Raw genomic sequence first — 21,404 nt, 5'->3', positions numbered from 1 at the left:
TGTTGGTGCCAGGCAGTCAGGAACTGGACTCGGGGCACCTAACCTCTCCCCTCGGCCCTCAGCGCTGGCTCCCGAGCACCCCGTGGGCCCTTCAACAACACAGCCCTTTCCTCCCCAGAGATCCTGGGTGGTCCTGGAAAGAGCACATCGCACCCGCTCCACAGTAATTCTGCTGTGCGACTCATTTGCCCCCCAGTTCAGGGAGAGCTGCTGGTCCAATACAGATCGCTGGGCCCCGGCCCAGGTGTGCAGGAGCCGGGTCCTGGGGCTGGGGCTCCGGAGTTGCGCACTAGCTGGGACCTGCACCCCGCTGGCCTCCAGGGTGATGATAGAGGGCGCTAAGCGGCGCCAGCCTGTTTCCGGGCGGGGCGGGGCCTGACAGTCCGGTGGAGCGGGGCGAGGCCTGATGGGGCGGGGCCTGGCTGGGAGGGGCGGGGCCTGACGGAGAGGGCGGGGCCGGACAGTCCGGGGGCGCGGGGCTGGGCGAGGTGTGGCTGGCCCGGCGGAACGGGGCGGGGCGTGACCCGGAAGCCGACCGCGGGTTCCGCCCCTCGCGCTGGGGAGGCAGGCTCCGAGCGGCCGTCGGAGCCGTGGTCGCTGTTCGTGCTTCCTCGCCGTCCCCGCCGACACCATGCTCCAGTTCCTGGTGAGTGGAGCGGCGGAGGAGCGGGGCGGGGGCTCGGCCCAGCGCCCGCAGTCTAGGGGGCGCGAGCCCAGGTTGTCTCGGGCCGCCCCAGCCCTCGCGGCGCCGCGCCGGCTCGTCCCTAGCGGGGCGGGCTGTGGGCTTTGTTTCTGGCGCGGCGGAAGTCGGGCTGGAGCCTCTGCGGTCCCCCGCGACTGCCGGTGGTCGCTCCCGTCTGCCCTCGGCCGCGGACAGACACGCCCAGCTCTGACTTGGGGGCCTGTCGGTCGGCGTTTTGGGGAGCGGAGTGGGGGGAAGGGCAGGAATACACCTGAAGTTAGTAAGCCGCCTCGCTGGGCTCGGAGACGCGGGCTCAGAGGTGCGGGCTTGGAGGGCCTCGGCAGGCCCCTTAATAGCTCCCGAGCTTCGAGGATGGCTGGCTACCTGCTGGAAGGGGTTTGACACTGGTGGGGTTTTCCAGAACGCTGCTTTTGGGGCCAGCGAGTGTTACCATGAGTAAGCACATTGTTTCTCATGGCTCCTTATTTTAGTTAAAAACTGTTTTTCTGGCGAAACTCAATGTATTTCAAAGATTGCCTGCAGAAGGTTTCAGGAAAGTTGGCTGATCAAACTTCAAGTGAAAGCCTTTCTACCAAGTTTTTGCGTGTTTACAACTTCATGGTTTCAATCTCTGATTCTATGAAGAGGCAGATGTTTGAGTATCTTCCAGGTGGTCAGTGGAAATCTGGAAGAAAAAGTGCCCCCTTGTCCTATTGGAAGGTGGTAGTTGAGTTTTAAATCTCTGGGCCAAAAAAGGGTTCCTTTGTATAAGCTGAAGCCCTGGTGGTACGGTGGTTAAGAGCTTGGCTGCTAACCAAAAGGTCACCATTTCTAATCCACCAGCTGCTGCTTGGAAACCCTGTGGGGCAGTTCTACTCTGTCCTATAGGGTCGCTGTTAGTTGCGGTCAACTCGATGGCAATTGCTTTTATATAAACTTCTCAACCACAACAGGGCTATACCTCTGCTCCTGGAAGTTTCTCCAGTGTCCTAACTAGGTGTTAGTTTAGAAGTTAACAGAAATACAGGTAGTCCCCGACTTATGATGGGGTTCTGTTCCCACAACTCCATTGTAAGTCAGTTCTGATGTAAGTCAAATAATTTTTTAAATTTTTCATTATTATTTTTTTTTATTATCAGTATGTTTATGAATCATAACATGGAACATCTGTGAGTGAACATCTGAGAATGATAACATCAGCAGATTACATACTGCAATGTTGCGTGTAGTACACATTACTAATGATAAGATAGATATAATAAAAAAAAAAAAAAGACCTGATGGTTGTAAGTGTAGTTTGTCAGAACTCGAATATGTTGTAAGTCGGGGACTACCTGCAATTACTGTCATTTACTCGTAGGAGAGAGCCAAACTCGCAGTGCCATTCATTCAGTGCTGTTCAGTGGATTCTGTCTCACATTCAGGTTAAAAACAGTATCAGCCCCAGAGTGTAAGATGATACAACTGTAACTCATTGATCAGCTGGGAGGCCATTGATTCAATTACAGCTAACTTTGAAGTGCTTTTCCAGAGTGAGTTTATTTGGTTTGGGAATAAACTTTTGCTGTTTACAATAAACTCCTTGGATGTGACTGATTTCAGAATTGTCAGCATTTCAGGTTAGCTGTTGAAGCCAGTCATTAAATTCCTAGGTTAGAAGTGCCTTGGAGCACTGATGCCCTCACGCTGCCTGTCCTCCCACCTCCTCGCTGCTTTTGTTGAAGGAAGTGGGGTAGCAGTGCTTTTCATGTCAATTCCCCATCTGTCAGGTGGTTTACTTACTGCATGAACTTGGGCAAGTCTTCCTCTTTGCTTTCAGTCATTTCATCTAGAAAGCAGTGGGAGTGAGGTAGACCAGCCTGAAGTTTTCCTCTAGTTTTTAACCTGTGACCAGCCATCATGCTCTAGTGCTTAAGAGGTCGGACCCCAGAATCGGACTTCTGGGTTTGAACTCAGTTGTTTTCCAACTGTGGGAGCTCCAGCAGGTTATTCAAGTTCTCTGTGCTTCAGTAGGAAACCCTGGTGGTGTAGTGGTTAAGTGATATGGCTGCTAACCAAAAGGCTGGCAGTTTGAATCCGCCAGGTGCTCTTTGGAAACTCTACGGGGCTGTTCTACTCTGTCCTATAGGGTCACTATGAGTCGGAATTGACTTGATAGCAGTGGCAGTGGGTGGTGCTTCAGTAAAATTTTGTTGAAGATCATTCAAGGGCGGCTGCAGCAGTATATCGACAGAGAACTGCCAGATCCAGAAGAGGACGTGGAACCAGGGATATCATTGTTGAAGTCAGATGGATCCTGGCTGAAAGCAGAGAATACCAGAAGGATGTTTACCTGTGTTTAATGACTATGCAAGGCATTCAGCTGTGTTAATAATAACAAATTATGGATAACATTGCAAAGAATGGCAATTCCAGAACACTTAATTGTGCTCATGAGGAGCCTGTACGTAGATCAAGAGGAAGTCATTCGAACAGAACAAGGGGATACTGCCTGGTTTAAAGTCAGGAATGGTGTACCTCACGGTTGTATCCTTTCACCATACCTATTCAGCCTGCATGCTGAGAAGCTGGACGGTGTGAAGAACAGCGCATCAGGCTTGGAGGAAGACTCATTAACAACCTGTGTTATGCAGGTGACACAGCCTTGCTTGCTGAAAGGGAAGAGAACTTGTAAGTACTTACTGGTGAAGATCAAAGACCGCAGCCTTCAGTATGGATTATACCGCAACATAAAGAAAACAAAAATCCTCACAACTGGACCAATAAGCAGCATCATGATAAACGGAGAAAAGATTGAAGTTGTCAAGAATTTCATTTTACTTGGATCTACAATCAACACCCTTGGAAGCAGCAGTCAGGAAATCAAAAGACGCACTGCACTGGGCAAATCTGCAAAGACCTCTTCAAAGTGTTGAAAAGCAAAGCTGTCACCTTGAAGACTAAGGTGTGCCTGTCCTAAGCCGTGGTGTTTTCAGTTGCCTCAGATGCATGAGAAAGCTGGATGATGAATAAGGAAGACAGAACTGAAGCCTTTGAGTTGTGATTTGTTGGAGAAGAATCTTGAATGTACCATGGACTGCCAAAAGAAGGAACCAACCTGGCTTGGAAGAGGTACGACCTGAGTGCTCTTTAGAAGCAAGGACTGCGAGACTGCATTTTACATACTTTGGACATGTTGTCAGGAGGGGTCAGTCTCTGGAGAAGGACATCATGCTTGGTAAAGTAGAGGGTCAGCCAAAAAGAGGAAGACTCTCAACGAGATGGATTGACACAGTGGCTGGCTGCAACAGCGGGCTTAAGCATAGCAGCAATTGTCAGAATGGTGCAGGACTGGGCAGTGTTTCATTCTGTTGTGCACAGGGTCGCTAAGAGTCGAAACCAACCTGACAGTACCTAACAACACCAGCATGCTTCAGTTTCCACACCTGAAAATGCGAAGCTACCTATCTCATGGTCTTGTTCTGAGGGTTAAAAATGAGGTAACACATCAAAGTACTTAAAACAGTGGTATTTAATAAGGACTCAGATATGGTGGGGTTTCTCTTTTGCAAGATGTCATTTGAACTCAGATTTAGTTTCTTCTCAGACAAGGGGATTAGCTTACCCCCAGAAGGGTGGATGATGGGAAAAGGCTTGGCAGTGATGAACCAGTCAGCCATTAGCATGTGCACTGTCATCACACATTTTAAAACACTCTGAGGTGTTCTCTAAGGAGCCCTGGTAGTGCAGTGGTTAAGCACTCGGCTACTAACCAAAAGGTTGTTGGTTCGAACCCACTAGCCGCTCTGTGGGAGAAAGATGTGGCAGCCTCCTGTAAAGATTACAGCCTTGGAAACCCTGTGGGGCAGTTCTGCTCTGTCCTATAGGATCGCTGTGAGTGGAATCGACTCGACAGCAGTGGATTTGATTTTTTGGTAAGGTGCAGTTGTCATTCCTTCTGCAAACACTGTTTGAAAACCACTGAACTTGATTGTGCTGCTTATAGTTTCCTTTCATGGGTCTTTCCTCTTGGATTAAAGCCTTCACCCTTCACCCATGTCTTGAAGATGTTTTCCTGTGATCCTGCTGCCTCTGTCTTCTGCCTTCAACCACAGTAGAGTCCTTAGTTGCAGCATAGTTTAGCTCCAGTCATTTTAAGGAAGCTTGGGAAGCCATTGAACGGAAGTCTCATAGGTATGCAAGCACTGCCGCCTGTTGTAATTGGTACTTCTCTTTTTCCTTCTTACCTCTTGAAGTCTGCAGCGTTTGATACTCTAACAGCCTCCTCTTTAATCCTGTATTTCAGTATTTTGTACCATTCTTTTACACTATAACACAGAAAGAACTATTTTTAAGAAAGAACCTACACAGACCAAAGGTGACTGGCTCTGGGTGCCGGCCTGCTCTGGGGGTCTGTATCTTGGTGTACCAGTTGGGAAACTGTCCTATCTAATCACTCCTCCTCTTACCGGTTTCTTTTCCTTCTTTTGGTTACTGGGTGTTTCTGAGGCTCTAGACCCTCCACTCCTCTCTCTACACCCACTGTTGTCATACCGCTGTCTTTTATCTCTGCTGATACAGCTTCCAGAACAAGGTTTAGTCCTTTTCTCTGAGTTCCGGGTCCCCACCCTCTGCTTACTGCACATCCGTGTGTCTCACACCCTGCATGTCGGAACCCACCACCTCTTTCCCTGACTCCACCTAACTTCTTTCTTTGTCCCCCTGCCCCGAGTCTCTCAAATTTAAAATGTTGATGTAATCAATGATTCATTTCTCCATCATTTTCTGTATCATTTACTTGCTGTGTGCCTGCCACACGTATCTACCTGCCATGTGACAAGTTACTTAACTGCTCTGTGCCTTAGTTTTGCTGACATAAATTGGGCAATAGTAGTTCCTGTCTTAAGGTTATGAAGAAAAAAGAAAAAACCCAAACCCATTGCCATCAAGCCGATTCCAACTCATAGCGACCCTATAGGTTATGAAGAGCGTGAGTTAATTCATGAAAAAGAGTGAGAGTGGTAGCTGGCACATCGAAGCACACTCAGTAGATGTTAGCTATTGCTGTAAGCCACCAGGTCTTCATAGTCCCCTTACGAAAACTTTATCTTTGTGTTCCCACTGCCAACTTCATAAGCAGATCTTTTTCATGCTGCCCTTGGACCAGCCACACTAGCCTCAAAACCCACTGCCGTCAAGTCGATTCCAACTCATAGCAACCCTATAGGACAGAGTAGAACTGCCCCATAGGGCTTCCATGGCAGTAATCTTTATGGAAGCAGACTGCCACAACTTTCTGTCGAGGAGTGGCTGGTGGGTTGGAATTGCCGACCTTTTAGTTAGCAGCCGAGTGCTTAACCACTGCGTCACCAGCTGGTATAAAGTGTCGGATTTGAGTTGGAAGGGTTATTATAGGTCCTGTAGTCCAGCTAACATGCTGATGCTTAAGTCTGCACAACTAAGGGGGCACCCAGTTTATGTTTGGTCACCTCCATTTACAACAGGTCACTGTGTCCTCAGTGTCCCCTTACCTCATTCTACCCCTTGGTGTTAAAGAGCAGTTCTAATCACCTTGCAGCCCTTTAGGTATTTGAAGAGCTTTGTCTTGGCACCTTCTTTACCCCTCCACCCATATTCTCTTTAGGCTAAACATCTCAACTTATTCCACCCATTCTTTGTGATTTCAAGTTATGCTGCTTACACTTCCCTGAATATTCTAGTTTCTGAATCCTTTTTAAACGTGGCCTTCCAGATGTGGTCTGATCAGCCACATGAGAGCAGGACTGTTGCCTCTGGTTCTACACACGTCTCCCTTTTTGCCCTTGGCCCTGTCATTCCCTCTTGCACCTGCCAGTTTAAACATCCTTAATTGCCTTCTTCTTGTGCTCACAGAAACTGCCCTTCCTCATCACACCTCAGCCACTTCGACCTGCTTTTCACGGTTCGCTAGTCTGGTCCAGTTTTCCTTTCCACTGGCCTTTGGTATACACCCTCCGTTTTAGACTGGCTAAGCTAATCTTACTGATCCAGACCAACCCGTGGGCCATCCTGCGTTCATACTTTCCCCCACACTTTCCCTTTATCTTCCCTTTTGCCTCCCAGCTGCTCTTCATGGCCCTTTGTTTTTTCTCCCAGGAGGCCTTCCTCATGACTTAAACCCCTGTCGTAAGTCTTTACACTAGTGCGTCTTCACGTTAGCAGGAACCATCATCTTCGGGAAGAGCCTTGTACATTGTTATATTTATTTCTAGCGACGTTTTAGTTTTTGTTGCCATTGTGAGTGGCATCTTTTTTAAAACTACATTTTCCGATTCATTGTTGCCGATGTACAGAAATGCTAGTAATTTTCGTGTGCTGATTTTGTATCCCGCCTATCTCTGAGCCCCAGTGGTTGGTCTCTAGGTACACTGGGGAGTGAATCAGTGAAGGCCATACCGCGAAGGTAGTTGTATCTCCAGTAAATGACCAGATTGTGTTCTTTTCCGGTTTTTATTCTCGTTTTTCTTTTTCTTTAATTTTGTAAACTACAACTTCCAGGGCAGTGCTAAGTAGAAGCAGTGAGAGTGGATGTAGATTTGTTTCTGCCTTTTAATGGAAATGCTTCTCAAGTTTTAGTTTGATGTTTATAATATTTTCTAACAAATTAAGGAAATTTCCTTTTACTTTTAGCTTATTTTGAGTTTTACCTTGCTATTTCCTCATCTGATGGTCATCTGATTTTTCTCCTTCAGCATGCTAATATGAATTTCATTAGTCCCTAAATTATCTGGCCTGTTTAAACTGTCACTTGGTGACGTGTTGTATTATACTCATGGCACCTTTGTGTATTTCAGTCTTGACTTTCTAGAATAGATAATAAACTCCCTGGGAAGAAGCACCATACCTTATACTTACACGTCCCAAGCACATGGCTTATTTCCGAGGGCTTACTAGGTTCTTAGTACTTTGCGGCTGATTTCATTTATTTAAATTAGATATTTTCCTTTTGCCTGATCGCTACTCCCAGAGAGTCATAAGTTGAATATTTGAACGTGACTCTTTGAGAACAGGCAGCCAGTTCAACCTGATTGATGTACCTTTTCCAGAATGCTACTGGGTTTTTCATGAATGTCCCTATTCAATTTACTGGCTCAATTAAAGAATTAACAGCCCCCCCGCTTTATTCTCTAAGGAAGATTACTGAATATAAACCCTAGCTTACCTCTTAAAAATGTCCCTCTCTGTGGTGGTAGTACAGGGGTGTGCATTGTATCCTGAGCAGGTTTTCTTATTAATGTACGGTCGTATAATAGATTGCTTTTTTATGGCCTTTCTAGCCAGGGTCTTGTAAGTCCCACCAAAAGATTAAGTGGGACTATGCAAATAAGGTGCTTGTGGCCCACCAAGGGGATTGGACAGCTTGCTAATAATACAGATAGAATACATGGCTCCCTTATGGGGGAGGGATTATGCAAATAATGTGTATGGAACCCTAACGAGGGGATTGGTCAGTTTTGTCATCATGCTAGGCTTAAAATGAGTGATTCCAGAGGTGGAAAAAGGGGACCTCACTACGTCCAAGAAGAAGAAACGGGAGCAGAGAATGTCCTTTGGATCCAGGGTCCCTGCTAGACCCAGAAGACAGAGAGAGGGAGCTGTAACACCAGAGATGGCGCAATATGGCAAAAAGTGGTGGCAGAGAAACTGTGGCAGCAGAACCAGGAGACTGGCGTGAGACACCACATTGGGCTACCGGACCCACGGAGAAAGGTGGTTACAGTGGGTGTGCTGACCCATGGAATGAGAAAGCTGAGTGCCTTTGGGCAGGAGGTTTCCTAGTGGAGTGGTGTGCCTCCGGGCACTTACTGATGAGCTGAAGAGCTTTGTAACACTTGTGTAACACTTGCCCAAGCAGGGCAGAGGCCAGGTGGAGCGCCAGAGAGAGGCCTGCCTGCATGCACAGCTGAGAAGAGGCTGTCCTGATCAAAGAACTGTATCCTGAGTCATTCCTGATCCTGAATTGTAACCTGTTATTTCCCTAATAAACCCCATAACTGTGAGTATGGTCTGTGGGCTCTGTGTGGCCATTGCAACGAATTATCGAACCCAGCAGAGAAGTGGAGAGTACCATGGGAGGGACAGCTGTGTCAGAACTGGTAGAAGGGTTGGAGGGTGGAGGTATGTCTGACCCCCAGCTCACAGCAGTCAGCCTTGGGCCGTTGATGCGGTTAATGAATCTCCTCCTTCCTTGTGAAGTTAGATGAGGCGGTCAGACGCTCAGGCCATGCCCTTTTTCCACTTACGAGTGTGGATTTCATTATTGCTTGAAGGACTTACTAAATACATTTGATGATGTTCTCCAAACCAGGCCTTTAAGTGTTTAAAGACTGAAACGAATTGCCATCTTCTCTGTCCCAACTCATAGCAGCTCCTTGTGTGTCCGAGTGCAGCTGGGCTTCACGGGGTTTTCAGTGGCTGATTTTTCAGAAGTCGATTGCCAGGCCTTTCTTCTGAGGCGGCTCTGGCTGGACTCAGGCTTCCAACCTCTGGGTTAACAGCCAAGCGTGGTAATAGTTTGCACCACTCAGGGACTAAGAAAGACTAAGAAAGGCATGAAAGAAGGTGAAATTTTTTTCCTGTTCTCTTGGAATGGAGAGATCTTCTGACTGCTTCTCTAGCAGGCACTAAAACTGGTAAGTAGAAGTTTAGCTTTTATTCCTGGTAGATAACATGTGCTTTGGGCTTTCCTGTTGGCATATAGCCTTTCTCACCTCAGACCAGAAATCATTTTTAGGCGTCATTTTCAATGCTAGTACAGCTATACTTGGTAAATAAAATGAGGTTATTTTTAGATTTATTCAACTCTTGACAGTAAATATAAAATGGCTCAGAGTCTGTGTCATAACTTGGGTTTGGGTGTGTAGTTTGGGAAAATGGAGTTCAGTGAGTCATATTTCAGACTTCTCAGGCGGTGTTCACTTTGGGTTACTGCCAGGAGCCATCCCCAGATAAAAATTGTAGCTTAAAAAACAAAACAAAGCCTGTTGCTTTCTTGGCAGATCTGCATACATAACTTTTTGATTGGGGGAGGGAGGAGTTTGAGGTAATTGTCAGAGGAGTCAGGGTGCTTTGGCGTTGGCTTTCTTTTTATTTTTTCAAGGCTTAGAGGTTTTTCGTATTAATAGATAAAATGTTGTACATATCCTGCTTACATGTATCCATGCCTAAAAAAAGTCAGCCGACAGCGTGAACAGTAGTTGGCGTTTTCTGTGGAAATCTGCACAAAGCCAGCCATTTATCTGCCTGCCATCACTTCCCACTTCCAACATTTCCATTCTTTTCAAACATTTGTTCAGTCAGGAAATCTTTGAGGCGATCTTTGATTTCCACGGTTTTATCCCACAGGGCTGACATTTTACCACCTTACTGATTTCTTTATAACAGCTTTATTGAGGTCTAATTCACATACCACAGAATTCATCCATTTAAAATGGACAGTTCAGTGGTTTTTCACACGTTCATAGAGCAGTGGAACCATCATCACTGTCTCGTTTTAGAACATTTTCGTGGCTTCCCAAAAGATACCCCCTATCCATTAGCATTCACTCCTTATTCCCCTCTCCCCCCAGCCCTGGGCGGTCACTGACCTATTTTCTGTCTCTGTGGATTTGCCTTTTCTGGACATTTCATACAAGTGGAATCAAATGAGGCCTTTTGTGACTGGCTTCTTTCACTTAGTGTAATGTTTTCAAGGTTTATCCATGTTGTAGTATGAATTGGTATTTAATTCCTTTTTTCGGAGCTATGCCACATTTATTTTGAGACACAAGGTAAGAATAAGAAGTAGGAACTGGGAACATTGTTACTGTAATGCTTTATAAATCAGGGAACTCAACTTAGCAAAGCTCCAGAGAGATTAAGTGTCTTGCCTAAAGACACACAGCTAGATAGTGGGAGAACAAGAACTCTAGTTGATTTTTCTTGAAATTTTTCCAATCCCATGTTCTTTCTGCTTGGTGTTGGAGCTAATATTCTTAGCTAGTTTTCTCTTTTTCTTAGAGCAAATATAATACTCTTTCTAGGTTTGGAAAAACTGGTCTGTCTACCTGGTTTCAACCCACAGGAGTTAAAAAAATCATTCTGCCTCTTGCTAAAATATCACTTTGCAAGATGTGTTTGATTCATCAATTGATGAGAAAATGGTCTTTGATTAGAGACTAGGTAGTCCCTTTTATATTTCTTAATTACCAGCAATAAAGCAGCCCAAATTATGGTTTGGTGGGAAGCTTGGTGAGCTTAGTAAGGACCACTGTGTTCCATCCCCATGGGCTTTTCCATCTGGAAGGTGAGGCTGGGCCACAGCTAGCTGGGCTGGTGCTCCGGGCGCCACCCTGTGCTGCGTTATCCGAACCCTGTACTCTGTGTGAGAAGGAGCAACACTGACTAAGCGGAATGATGAGAAAACATCTGATGGTGGTTTCAGTTTATGAAGTTAGGCCTCCAGTTGGAGGTTCTTAAATCACTGGGAGAACAACAGGGAGTTAAATAGGTCAGCCTTCCAACTCGAAGTGTAAGGAACTTGGGCGTTACGCTCCGTAGGAAGTGCTTTACAATTTCATGAGCCAGGTTTTGCTCAGGAAAAGAGCCACCTGATGGGGCAAACATTTATCCATCTCTGACAGTCATGCCTGTCTCTCTTGTCACCATGGTAGGGCCATGTTCCCTGAAGGTCTTGAGTGCCCCTCCCAGGATACCCGACACATGGCGGGGGCATAGCCGTGGCCTGTCAGTGGGGGGTGCAGCTCCCTCTCTCTTTCTGTCATCCTGTGTTTTAGCTCTTGAGCGTGTGTCTAATTTAGGCTGTCCTGGGCTCCCTCTTGTGAATGACCCTGGACAGGTCACTTCACCATCCAGGGCCTCAGGTTCCTGTCTTGAAATATGAAGAGATTGAACTGTAGAAGTCCATCATTTTCTAAGACCCTGTGATTTAATTGAGTACTTTGCTGTAGAGAGGAATAACAATACCTGCATCATCCTATAACCAGAAAGAGATAGAAAGCAACTTGCAGCTTTCAATAACAAAACTCGGCACTTTGGCTTGGGTATCTAGAACTTACAGTCAAGTATTACAGGGCTTGTGAGAGGACATTCTAGGGTAGATTTGTCATTGCCACCATTCATACTTTTGGTTTACTGCTCTTCAGTGACCTTTTGGGGGGAAGTACTTCTATACTTTTTTATAGAAGGAAAATGACCCTCACCTTTTGTAGAGCCCTAGACTGGACACCAAAATCCTTGAACTGCTCTGAGCTCATGATAAGAATGCTGTCCATGTAGTTTGGTTTGGGATGAGACGGGCACAGAACTCTGTCTCCAGGGTAACTCCTTCCTTTTCTATTCTTTCAGCTTGGATTTACTTTGGGCAACATCGTTGGAATGTATCTGGCTCAGAACTATGAGGTAAGTGGCCATATCCAGGTCTTCCTTGGTCCCGTGTAACTGTGTTATGCTGACTTGTCTTTGTTGAGGTATGCCTTTGAACGTAAAGAAAGTCTGTGGGTCTGAGGGAGAAGTCCTGAAGTTTGTAGGAAGGTTTCGTATCGTTTAAAAACATGAGTCTCCACAGAAGCATCAGTTCTCCATATCACCACAAGAGGGCAAATTCCCACCAGTTTAGATGGTCTTAGGCTGCTCCTAAGCTGGGTCTTTTAGCCCAGAGTAATAGTAATGTGTGCAGGTTCTTAAAGTTATGTGGAAAATCACGTACTGAATGAGAATTTAAGAATGAGCTGGGTGATCATTGTAGCCCGCTGAGCCAGCAGCCGTGACCACAGAGAACCTTGTCTGTGGACCTGGATAGCACAGCACGGTGAGGGAGGACAGAGGCTTGTGAAGTGGGGGCTGTGTTATCCTCACTTTAGAGACGGGAAGTTAAACCCGGTGAGGCACTGCCCAAGAACAGGGATACTGGAAGTGGGTGCGTGTTCAAAGGGACAAGGAAGTGAGAAACACTAATTTAGGATTTGTTTGGTGGGAGAGCTTTACTGTGCCAAAGGGGATTCCCTTTGTCAGCTTCACTTGAGTCAGATGGTTTTCTAGGCAGGGCTTTATTAACTTATATCACACTTACTGTTTAGATGTACAGTTTCGACTTGGACTGGGGGTAAGTGGGAACATAAACACAGAAGTCAGGTCTGCACTTCCAGGGAGGAAGCATACTGAGAGCCGCCAATGTCCTTGTGATGCCGTTACAAGGCTGACAGATACCACTGTGTGGCAGGTCACTTTCAAAGGAAAACTCGTAAGCCCATTTATCTTTGGAGGAAGATAAATAGAAGAATGTGTAATCCTCAATTTATGACATATTCGAGTTCCGATGAACTGCGCTTAAGACAGTTGGGTTTTTTGTACGTCTTATCGTTAGCAGTAGGTATCGCGTATGGTGTTGTGGCACATAATTTGTTGATGTTCTCAGATGTTCACTTGCAGATGTTCATTGTTAGGGTTTACTCATCAAAACGTTGCCGCATAGCAGGCTGTGGCCTGGTCTACGATGAAGACTGGCGGTATCAGCATAGGGTGTGCGACAGATAGAAAGGTGGGCAACGTTCAGCTCTGGCGACATACGACAGTTGAACTGCATACACTCCTGACAGCTTTTACAACTCTGACTTCGTTGTTAGGTCACTGATGCTGAAAGATAAAGATTGGATTTATAAAGATGCTGGTAATAAAGACAATGATAATGAAAACAAAACAAAAAAAAGAGGTATTTGACTTACATGAGAACCAACTTATGTTGGAGTTGTAGGAATGGAATCCCCGTCGTAAGCTGGGGACTACCTGTGTTAGGTAGATGTGAAATTATCATAATCTTTTTTCTTTTTAAAGATACCAAACCTGGCCAAAAAATTTGAAGAAATTAAGAAGGACTTGGAGGCCAAGAAGAAGCCGCCTAGCTCATGAGGTGACTCCGCTGCCCGTGGATACACTAATCAGACCGTCCTTGAAGGCCGCCTCACGTTCGAACCAAAGGCTCCTGTTCTCATCACAGCCTCGTGAGGTTCTTCTTTGATAGACCCTGAGCTGCCTTAGAGCAAAAATGGGGCCATCAGTTAAGAGCCCCCCATACCTTCCCCACATCTTCACTTCTCCCCAACCTCCTCCCAGCTGTTTGGGAGGTCCTAAGACTGGATTATGGTGCTAGATTAGTAAATATGACCTTCAATTAGTAGTCTCCTCTTTGTTCTTTGGAATTTCTACTACCTTTTTCGAAAGAAAACTTGAGCTTTGCATAGCTGATCAGATACAAAAAATGCTAATTTCACAGTTACACAGTTATAATAGGTGCTTGGTAACCCTTTGGTAATAAATGATGTTTCACAGTAATTAAAATTAATATCTGGAAGCTGCTTTCTAATGAATTACCCACTTATTTTATACCGTGGTTGGGCAGCTCCATATTTGCTCATTTAACCAGTCAATTTACCATTTACTAACTGAGTAACTGTATTCTGAGAACGTGGTTAGGAACTGGGGAATTAAAAATCTGTAAAGCGTGGTCGTCCTCAGTAGATTTCCTAGTCTGCAGTGTGCGTGTTTCCTGCCGATGTATGTATTCTAGCTCTTGTGCCTCAGAAGAATAGCGCTCATTGTGTGGGATTACAAGTGTGTTTGACGTGACTTGATGGGTAAATCAGAAGTTATCTGTAAAGGAAATTTCGAGCCCTTTCACATTTAAAAAAAATAATGTATTTCCACGATAACTTTAGAGAGAAACTCATAAGGAAAACATGGCCCAAATGTATGATAAATGAACACCTCCAGAAGGAAGGTTGTTCTGCTTCTCTCTGCAGTTTGTGTTTTTTCAGCAGTCAGAAATGACCCTTGCGATTTGTCAAATATATAATCAGTCTGTATTTTCTTTAAATAAACTTAAAAAAATGTTTGAATAGGTAACTTTCCAGGCGTCAAGATAGAAAAGTGATTTAGTGAAAAGGGCCTGTCCCACCCCTGTCCTCAGCTTCTCGTTTCTCTCCTCAGAGGCAGTCGCTGTTACCAGTTTCCCGTACTTTCTAGAAAGATTCGATGCCTAAACAGATGCACGTGTGTGTGCTTGGGTATTTTTACACAAGTGACGACAACCATACACTGATGTCTGTCCCTGCCGCCTTTTTTTAAATGGCGTTCAGTCCGTGTTGTTACATAAGGAACAGAGATCATCTTTTTTTACTACATAAAGTTCAATGGAATGGCTATACCATAATTTAAATAATAATCTGATGAAATTTGGCAGTTTCCTGTGTTTTGCTATTACTGTGATAACCTTGAACCTGTCATTGCACCAATGTCTTGGCAGGCTGTGTATCTACAGGATAAAGTCCTAGAAGTGCAGTTTGCACAAGTATAGCCAGTGCCTCATCTCGTTGGGTGTTTTGTTTCAGGGGGCTTGTTGAACACCTTCACTGATAATGACTTTTCTGGAGACATTTTATTTTAACAGAATCAGCAAGCTGGAAAACAGTGGTGTCGCAGGTACTGCATGTGATTATAAAATACACTGACTGCTTCCTTTCTGATGATCTCTCTGCCAGATCTCATGCAGGGAGAGCAGCTTTATCCCTGTCCAGGTCGTCTTCATGGGAGAAAACCGAGGGTCAGACTCTGGTTTGGCTGCTCCCTGGCAGAGCAGTTGTGGGCAGTCAGCTCACTTGCTCTGTAAGCTGCAGACATCATACCTACCTCACAGGGCGTTCATGAGAAATAACGTATGTTAACGTTATGTGCTGCTTTATACGTTGTCCGGTAAATAGCGGATGTCAGGCCACACGTGCTGCTTTCAGCCAGGATATGTTCGTATTTCTGCAACTGCTTTTGGAACCAGTTTATGAACCATGCAAACTTCATTGTTCTGTGGTCACATTTTGTTGTGAGGAAAATTACAGTGTGGGCCTTATACCACCTGGCTCACAAAATTTGATCCTAAATGATGTTTTGGTCATCTCGTGCTGCTATAACAGAAATACCACAGTGGATGGCTTTAACAGAGACATTTATTCTCTCACAGTTTAGGAAGCTAGATGTCCAAATTCAGGGTGCCAGCTCAGGGGAAGGCTTTCTCTCTGTCAGCCCTGGGGGAGGTCCTGGTCATCTGTCTTGTAGATGGAGTCCTGCCTCGTTAGCATCATAGAGGTAGGATTTATGACACATAGGAAAATCACATCAGATGACAAAATGGTGGACAGTCACATAATACTGGGAATCATAGCCTGGTCAAGTTGACACACATTTTTGGGGGGGACACAGTTCAGTCCATAGCAAATGACAAAATTGTTAGCAGAGCGAACTACAGTCTCAAAGAGTAAAGGCTTACCACCCTTTTGGGTATTCAGAATGCAGTGCTTTGAGCTCAGAAAGCTATTTCCAAAAAGGCTGCCTTGTTATCAGCGATGGTAGCAGCATTAGGATGTGGGTGTGGTCTCCGAGTGGCTTCTTTGAGCATGAAGGCATTTAGGTATTAGATTAGGTCTCTTTATAGTCTTACCTTGTGAACGAAGCTCATTTGGACTTGAGGCTTCCCTCAGGAGTGACACCTAACCCACTGATAGAATCATTTCCCTGTTGGAGGGAATAGGAGCCATCCAAAGTCAGTTCTCGTGTTCACATTCCCCACATATGGTGCTACGGAGTGAACACGAGCTGACCGAGTGTTCCCCATTGAGATACCCTCTCTGAGGTTTGTGTCCTTTGTCTTAGTTACATAATGCCTCTATAACAGAAATACCACAAATGGGCGGCTTCAGATAAATTTACTTTCTCACTGTTTAGGAGGCTGGAAGTCCAGATTTATTCAGGGTGCCAGCTCTAGGGGAAGGCTTTCTCTCTTGTCTCTTGAGCTTCTGAGTGATCTTTATGTGGCTTGGCATCTCTCTTCCCGTCTCTGCTTGCTTAATCTGCTCCTTTTATATCTCAGAAGAGATTGATTCAAGACACACCCTACACTAATAATGCCTCATTAACATAACAGATCTCATTCCTAGATGGCATTATAACCATATCTGTTGACTCCAGTCCCGACCCATAGGGATCCTATAGGACAGAGTAGAACTGCCCCATAGGGTTTCCAAGGAGCAGCTGGTGGATTTGAACTGTTGACCTTTCAGTTAGCAGCTTGAGCTCTTAACCACTGCACCACCAGGGCTCCATTATAACTATAGGTATACCCAAACCTACTGTCATTGATTTGGAGCTGACTCATAGCGACCCCTGTAGGACAGAGTAGAACTGCCCCATAGGATTTCCAAGGCTGTAATATTTAGGGAAGGAGACTGCCACATCTTTCTCCTGAGGAGAGGCTGGTGGGTTCAAACTGCTGACCTTTAGGTTTACAGCCAAGTCCTTAACGACCAGGACTCCTCCAATCATAGGTATAACCCTTTGCTGTCAAGTTATTTCTGACTCATAGTGACCCTAGAGGACAAAGTGGAACTGCCGCATAAAGTTTCCAAGGAACGCCTGGTGGATTCAAACTGCCGACCTTTTGGTTAGCGCCGACCTTTTGATTAGCAGCCATAGCTCTTAACCAGTACGCCACCAGTGTTCCCAAACAATAGGTATAGGGATTAGGATTTACAAGACATGTTTTTGGGGGTACACAATCCATAACACTCCTGCAGCAGGAAGGGGCTGGGAGTTCTCAGGCAAGGTGCTCTGAGGAACCCAGGCCTGTCATAGGTGTGGGGTGTGGCTGAGAGTCTGTGATGACAGGGACATGGGGTGGTGGTGGCTGTGACCATGGTTCCTGTGGCGCCTCATTCCCTGGACGTTTTGTGGGGGCCCTTGCCTCCCAAGGAAACCCTGGTGGCGTAGTGGTTAAGGGCTACGGCTGCTAACCAAAAGGTCGGTGGTTCAGATATGCCAGGCGCTCCTTGGGAACTCCATGGGGCAGTTCTACCCTGTCCTATAGGGTCGCTGTGAGTTGGAATCGACGATGGCAATTGGTTTTGGGTTGCCTCCCAAATAGTGGGGGATGGGAAGGAGCCCTGCAAGAGATACCCTTTTTTTCTTTTAAAAAACATTTAAACGAACTCCTGTTGATGGGAGGTAAGAAAATTTTTTGCCACACCTGACCATAAAAGGAAGGTTGGTTACTCAAGTTACTTCTGAAGTTTCCTCCGAGGTAAAAAGGAAGACTTTGGAATCGACACTGGGAACATAAATACACTGAACTTCAAAAGCTGTCCTTAAATGAACGCTCCCCCCCAAAAAAAGAAAAAGGGAGAGAAAAAACCGGTTGATTTAAAATTGGTAAAAGAGAGAAAAGCCTGTATTTTATGAGCTGAAGTTACCAATTGGCTTCTTTAGCCTTTTCTTCTGAGTTGGTGTTTTGTGCAGTTAAGTTACCCACTTCGGAGTCAAAGGAACGATTTTATTTCCCTTTCTGAACTCGCTTTCCCAGTTGTCATTTGTGTGACTGTAGAGACGATGATTATGCCCCGGTGGTCTGCATGTGCGGGTTCCTAGTACATGCGTCCCATGAGCAGCTCATGCCCTGGAGACTGGCCTGGTGTTTGTCTTTCTGCTGTGGTCTCCCACGTGTCTTATGCTTTTCCTGAGTTACTCCTGCTGAAGGAACACTGTAGACTGTACTGGAGCAAATGAGGCTTTTTTAAGCTTCCCGTCTTCCATTCCACAGGCAGATGAAGGAGTTCTTTTTTCCCTACTGACTCGTAGGGCCCTGCCAGTGGGCAAGAACAGGGTGGTGAAGGGAAAATATTTTGAGACTCCGCCTGGTCCTAATAGGGAGTTTGTGACTTCCCGGTTTTCAGATTTAAACTTTTCCTAAATCTGGTTGCAATGTATTGAGTTGTCCAGTCCTGCAGGCTGAGGCATGGCTGGGTTGCCAGGCTCTGGGGAAGAGACACAGCAGACCGGAGCCACGTAGCTGCGTGGAAAGTCACAGGGTGGGGCAGTGCAAGGCGGGGTCTGGAGCCTGGTGAATCGCTGCCTCTGTGTAAGGCCTTATGAAAGGCACCAGGGAGTTGCATCATCCTCACATGTATAACTGTACAGCATTGGGGGAAAAGGTGCCATGTGAATGGACAGTGCGGGCAGCTTGCCCCACACTCACTTGGTGATGGCATCCTTAGAGAGCTGCTTGGGTGCCTGGTCAGTCTCGGGTCCGTTTGTGTTCTAGGGGCTTGGGCGTTTTGCTACACAGAGAGACTCTAGTGTTAGAGAGACTTTCCCAAACAACGTGGTCCCTCAATGCAAAGCCAACTCTGTTTGGTGTGCAGTTAAATGTTGGAGGGAAAACTAGCTATTTTTATTTATTAAAAGATCACGTGACATGTACACATTAATGTAAAAGATTATATGCCATGTTCTTCTGGGTGACTTAAGCCAGAGTCAGAGGCAGCTGGGACTAAGCAAATTTGACATGTATGTTGACTCCAGAATAAGATGGAACTCTGCTTGGTCTCTTGGGAATTGTACAATGATCACTTACAGCACTTCCAGTCGTATAGCACTGTGCTATTAGAAGATAAAAATCAAATTATAAAATATTCACAAGAGATACATAACTGTTAAGTGCTTGAGGTTATTGATTAAGGGTGGGGTTGTAAAGCTGATTGTTGTAATTGCTGTCAATAAGCTGTATATCTGTAAAATGTTCAACTGGTAAAGTTGTGTGATAGATACATTTACAACAATGACCAAAAAAAAAAAAAAAAAGCTGCTGAGGCTGCTTATGTACAACCAAGCACCTCATGGGATTTGGTTTTTTGCTTTGGAGTTTTAGGGTCATGGTTTCACAGAACACCCCCGTCGACTGGCCTAATAATGTGTTCAGTGCTTCTGTTCTGCCTCCTTGTTTGTTGTGTAGCGCTTGGGGTCTTAAAAGATGGAGAGCAGCCATCTGTGGCATGACAGTTGGTCTCTATTCACTTAGAACTACAGAGGAAGGAGAGTCAGGAATAGGAGGAGCATATGGAATGTGCAGCTAATTGCCTCTGTGAATAACTGTGTCCTTTGGCAGTTCTACTGTGTCCTATAGGGTCGCTATGAGTCGGAATTGACTCGACGGCACTGGGTTTGGTTTGGTTTTGGTTTTTGCCATGAGACCAGAAGAACTGGATGGTGCTCATGTACCGTTACTGAATATTTTGATCAAAGATTCCATAAAAGAATCATGATCAAAGACGGGGGGGATGTAGAACAGAATTTCAAATTTTCATGCAATCCAGACTTTCCGGAGCTACGGAGGCTGGATGAACCCCTGAAACTATTCCGAGATAATCTTTAAAACTTAAACGAAAAATACCCCTGAAGCCTCCTTAAAACTAAACAATAGTTTAGCTTAAGTAGTAAAAAAAGTCTGCCTTGAACATTATGCTCTTTAAGAACTATCTCTATGGGATCAAATTGACAATAGCAACTCGAAAGATTAGACAGCAGCCTTAGGGGGCAGTGAAGTTAATGGGGAGGGACAATTCAGAAAAGAAGGGTGAGAATGGTTACACAACTTGAAGAATGTACTCAATGTCACTGAATTGTACGTGTAGAAACTGTTGAATTGGTGTATGTTTTGCAGAGTTGGTGTACGTTTGGCTGAGTGTATTCTCAACAACAATAAAATAAAATTAAAAAAAAAAAAAGCATGTTAGATGTCTGGGATCTTAAAAGCCTGTGAGCGGCCATCTAGGATACTCCACTGGTCCCACCCCTTCAGGAACAAGGAAGAATGAAGAAAACTAAAGACACAAGGGAAAGATTAGTCCAAAGGACTAATGGACCACATCTACCACAGCCTTCACCAAACTGAGTCCAGTACAACTAGATGGTGCCCGCCTACCACCACTGACTGCTCTGACAGGGATCACAATAGAAGGTCTCAGACAGAGCTGGAGAAAAATGTAGAACAAAATTCTAATTCAAGAAGAAAGACCAGATTTGCTGGCCTGACAAGACTGGAGAGACCCTGAGAATATGGCCTCCGGACACCTTTTCAGCTCAGTAATGAGTTCACTCCTGAGGTTCACCCTTCAGCCAAAGATTGAACAGTCCCGTGAAACAAAAGAAGTCTAAAGGGGTACACCGGCCCTGGGGCAGGGACTGGAAGGCAGGAGGGAGCAGGACGGCTGGTAATAGGGAACCCAGGGTTGAGAAGGGAGAGTGTTGATGTGGGGTTGTTAACCAATGTCATACTACAATGAGTGTACTAACTGATGAGAAACTAGTTTGTTCTGTAAACCTTCATCTAAAGTTAAATTAAAAAAAAGCATGCTAGAGGTTACTACCCAGGAGTGGAGCCATTCAGATGACAAGAAGTTGTTATTCAGATCGGCCCGATCTTGCTTGGCCTAAATCTCTGGTTCTGGAAAGAGCAGTGCTGTTCTTTGAGCAGTCAGTAGACCAGACTCCAGTGAATGCTCTTTCCAAATCAGAGTCGAGGGCACTGGTGACTTCGAGCCTCTGGCAGCAGGTGGGGTGGGAGTTGTACCACTTTTGCATTAGGGGCGAGTCAGGTTCTCAGCGGAATAGTGCAGTCATTGCAAGCTGTTCTCTTTCTCTTCTTACCAGTATCACATCGATTATCTGCACCTTTGTCTTCATCTCTGATGTCGGGCTTAGGGTCTAAGTTCTGTAGTGTACTGTGGACCAGGAACTTGATGATTCCACAACTCTGACAATAAGGGTAACACCCTGACTCTTTCTAACATTTTAAAGCAAAATGGCCCTAGAGATGCTGGCCCCATCAACC

The 21,404-nt window shown here is 45.5% G+C and overlaps 1 protein-coding gene across 1 annotated transcript; it reads left to right on the top strand.

The window, feature by feature from the left end:
* Positions 1 to 537: 537 nt before the first annotated feature.
* Positions 538 to 20,298, top strand: STMP1 (short transmembrane mitochondrial protein 1). Its single transcript, XM_010599780.3, has 3 exons — positions 538 to 646; positions 12,047 to 12,100; positions 13,532 to 20,298. Exons 1-3 carry the CDS (start codon positions 632 to 634, stop codon positions 13,604 to 13,606), a joined length of 144 nt encoding a protein of 47 aa, XP_010598082.1. The 5' UTR covers positions 538 to 631; the 3' UTR covers positions 13,607 to 20,298.
* The last annotated feature ends 1,106 nt before the right edge of the window (positions 20,299 to 21,404 follow it).

Source organism: Loxodonta africana, chromosome 8, assembly GCF_030014295.1.
Source record: "Loxodonta africana isolate mLoxAfr1 chromosome 8, mLoxAfr1.hap2, whole genome shotgun sequence".
Taxonomy (NCBI): Eukaryota; Metazoa; Chordata; class Mammalia; order Proboscidea; family Elephantidae; genus Loxodonta; species Loxodonta africana.
Note: the sequence above shows the minus strand (reverse complement) of the source record. Positions and strands in the feature narration are given on the sequence as shown.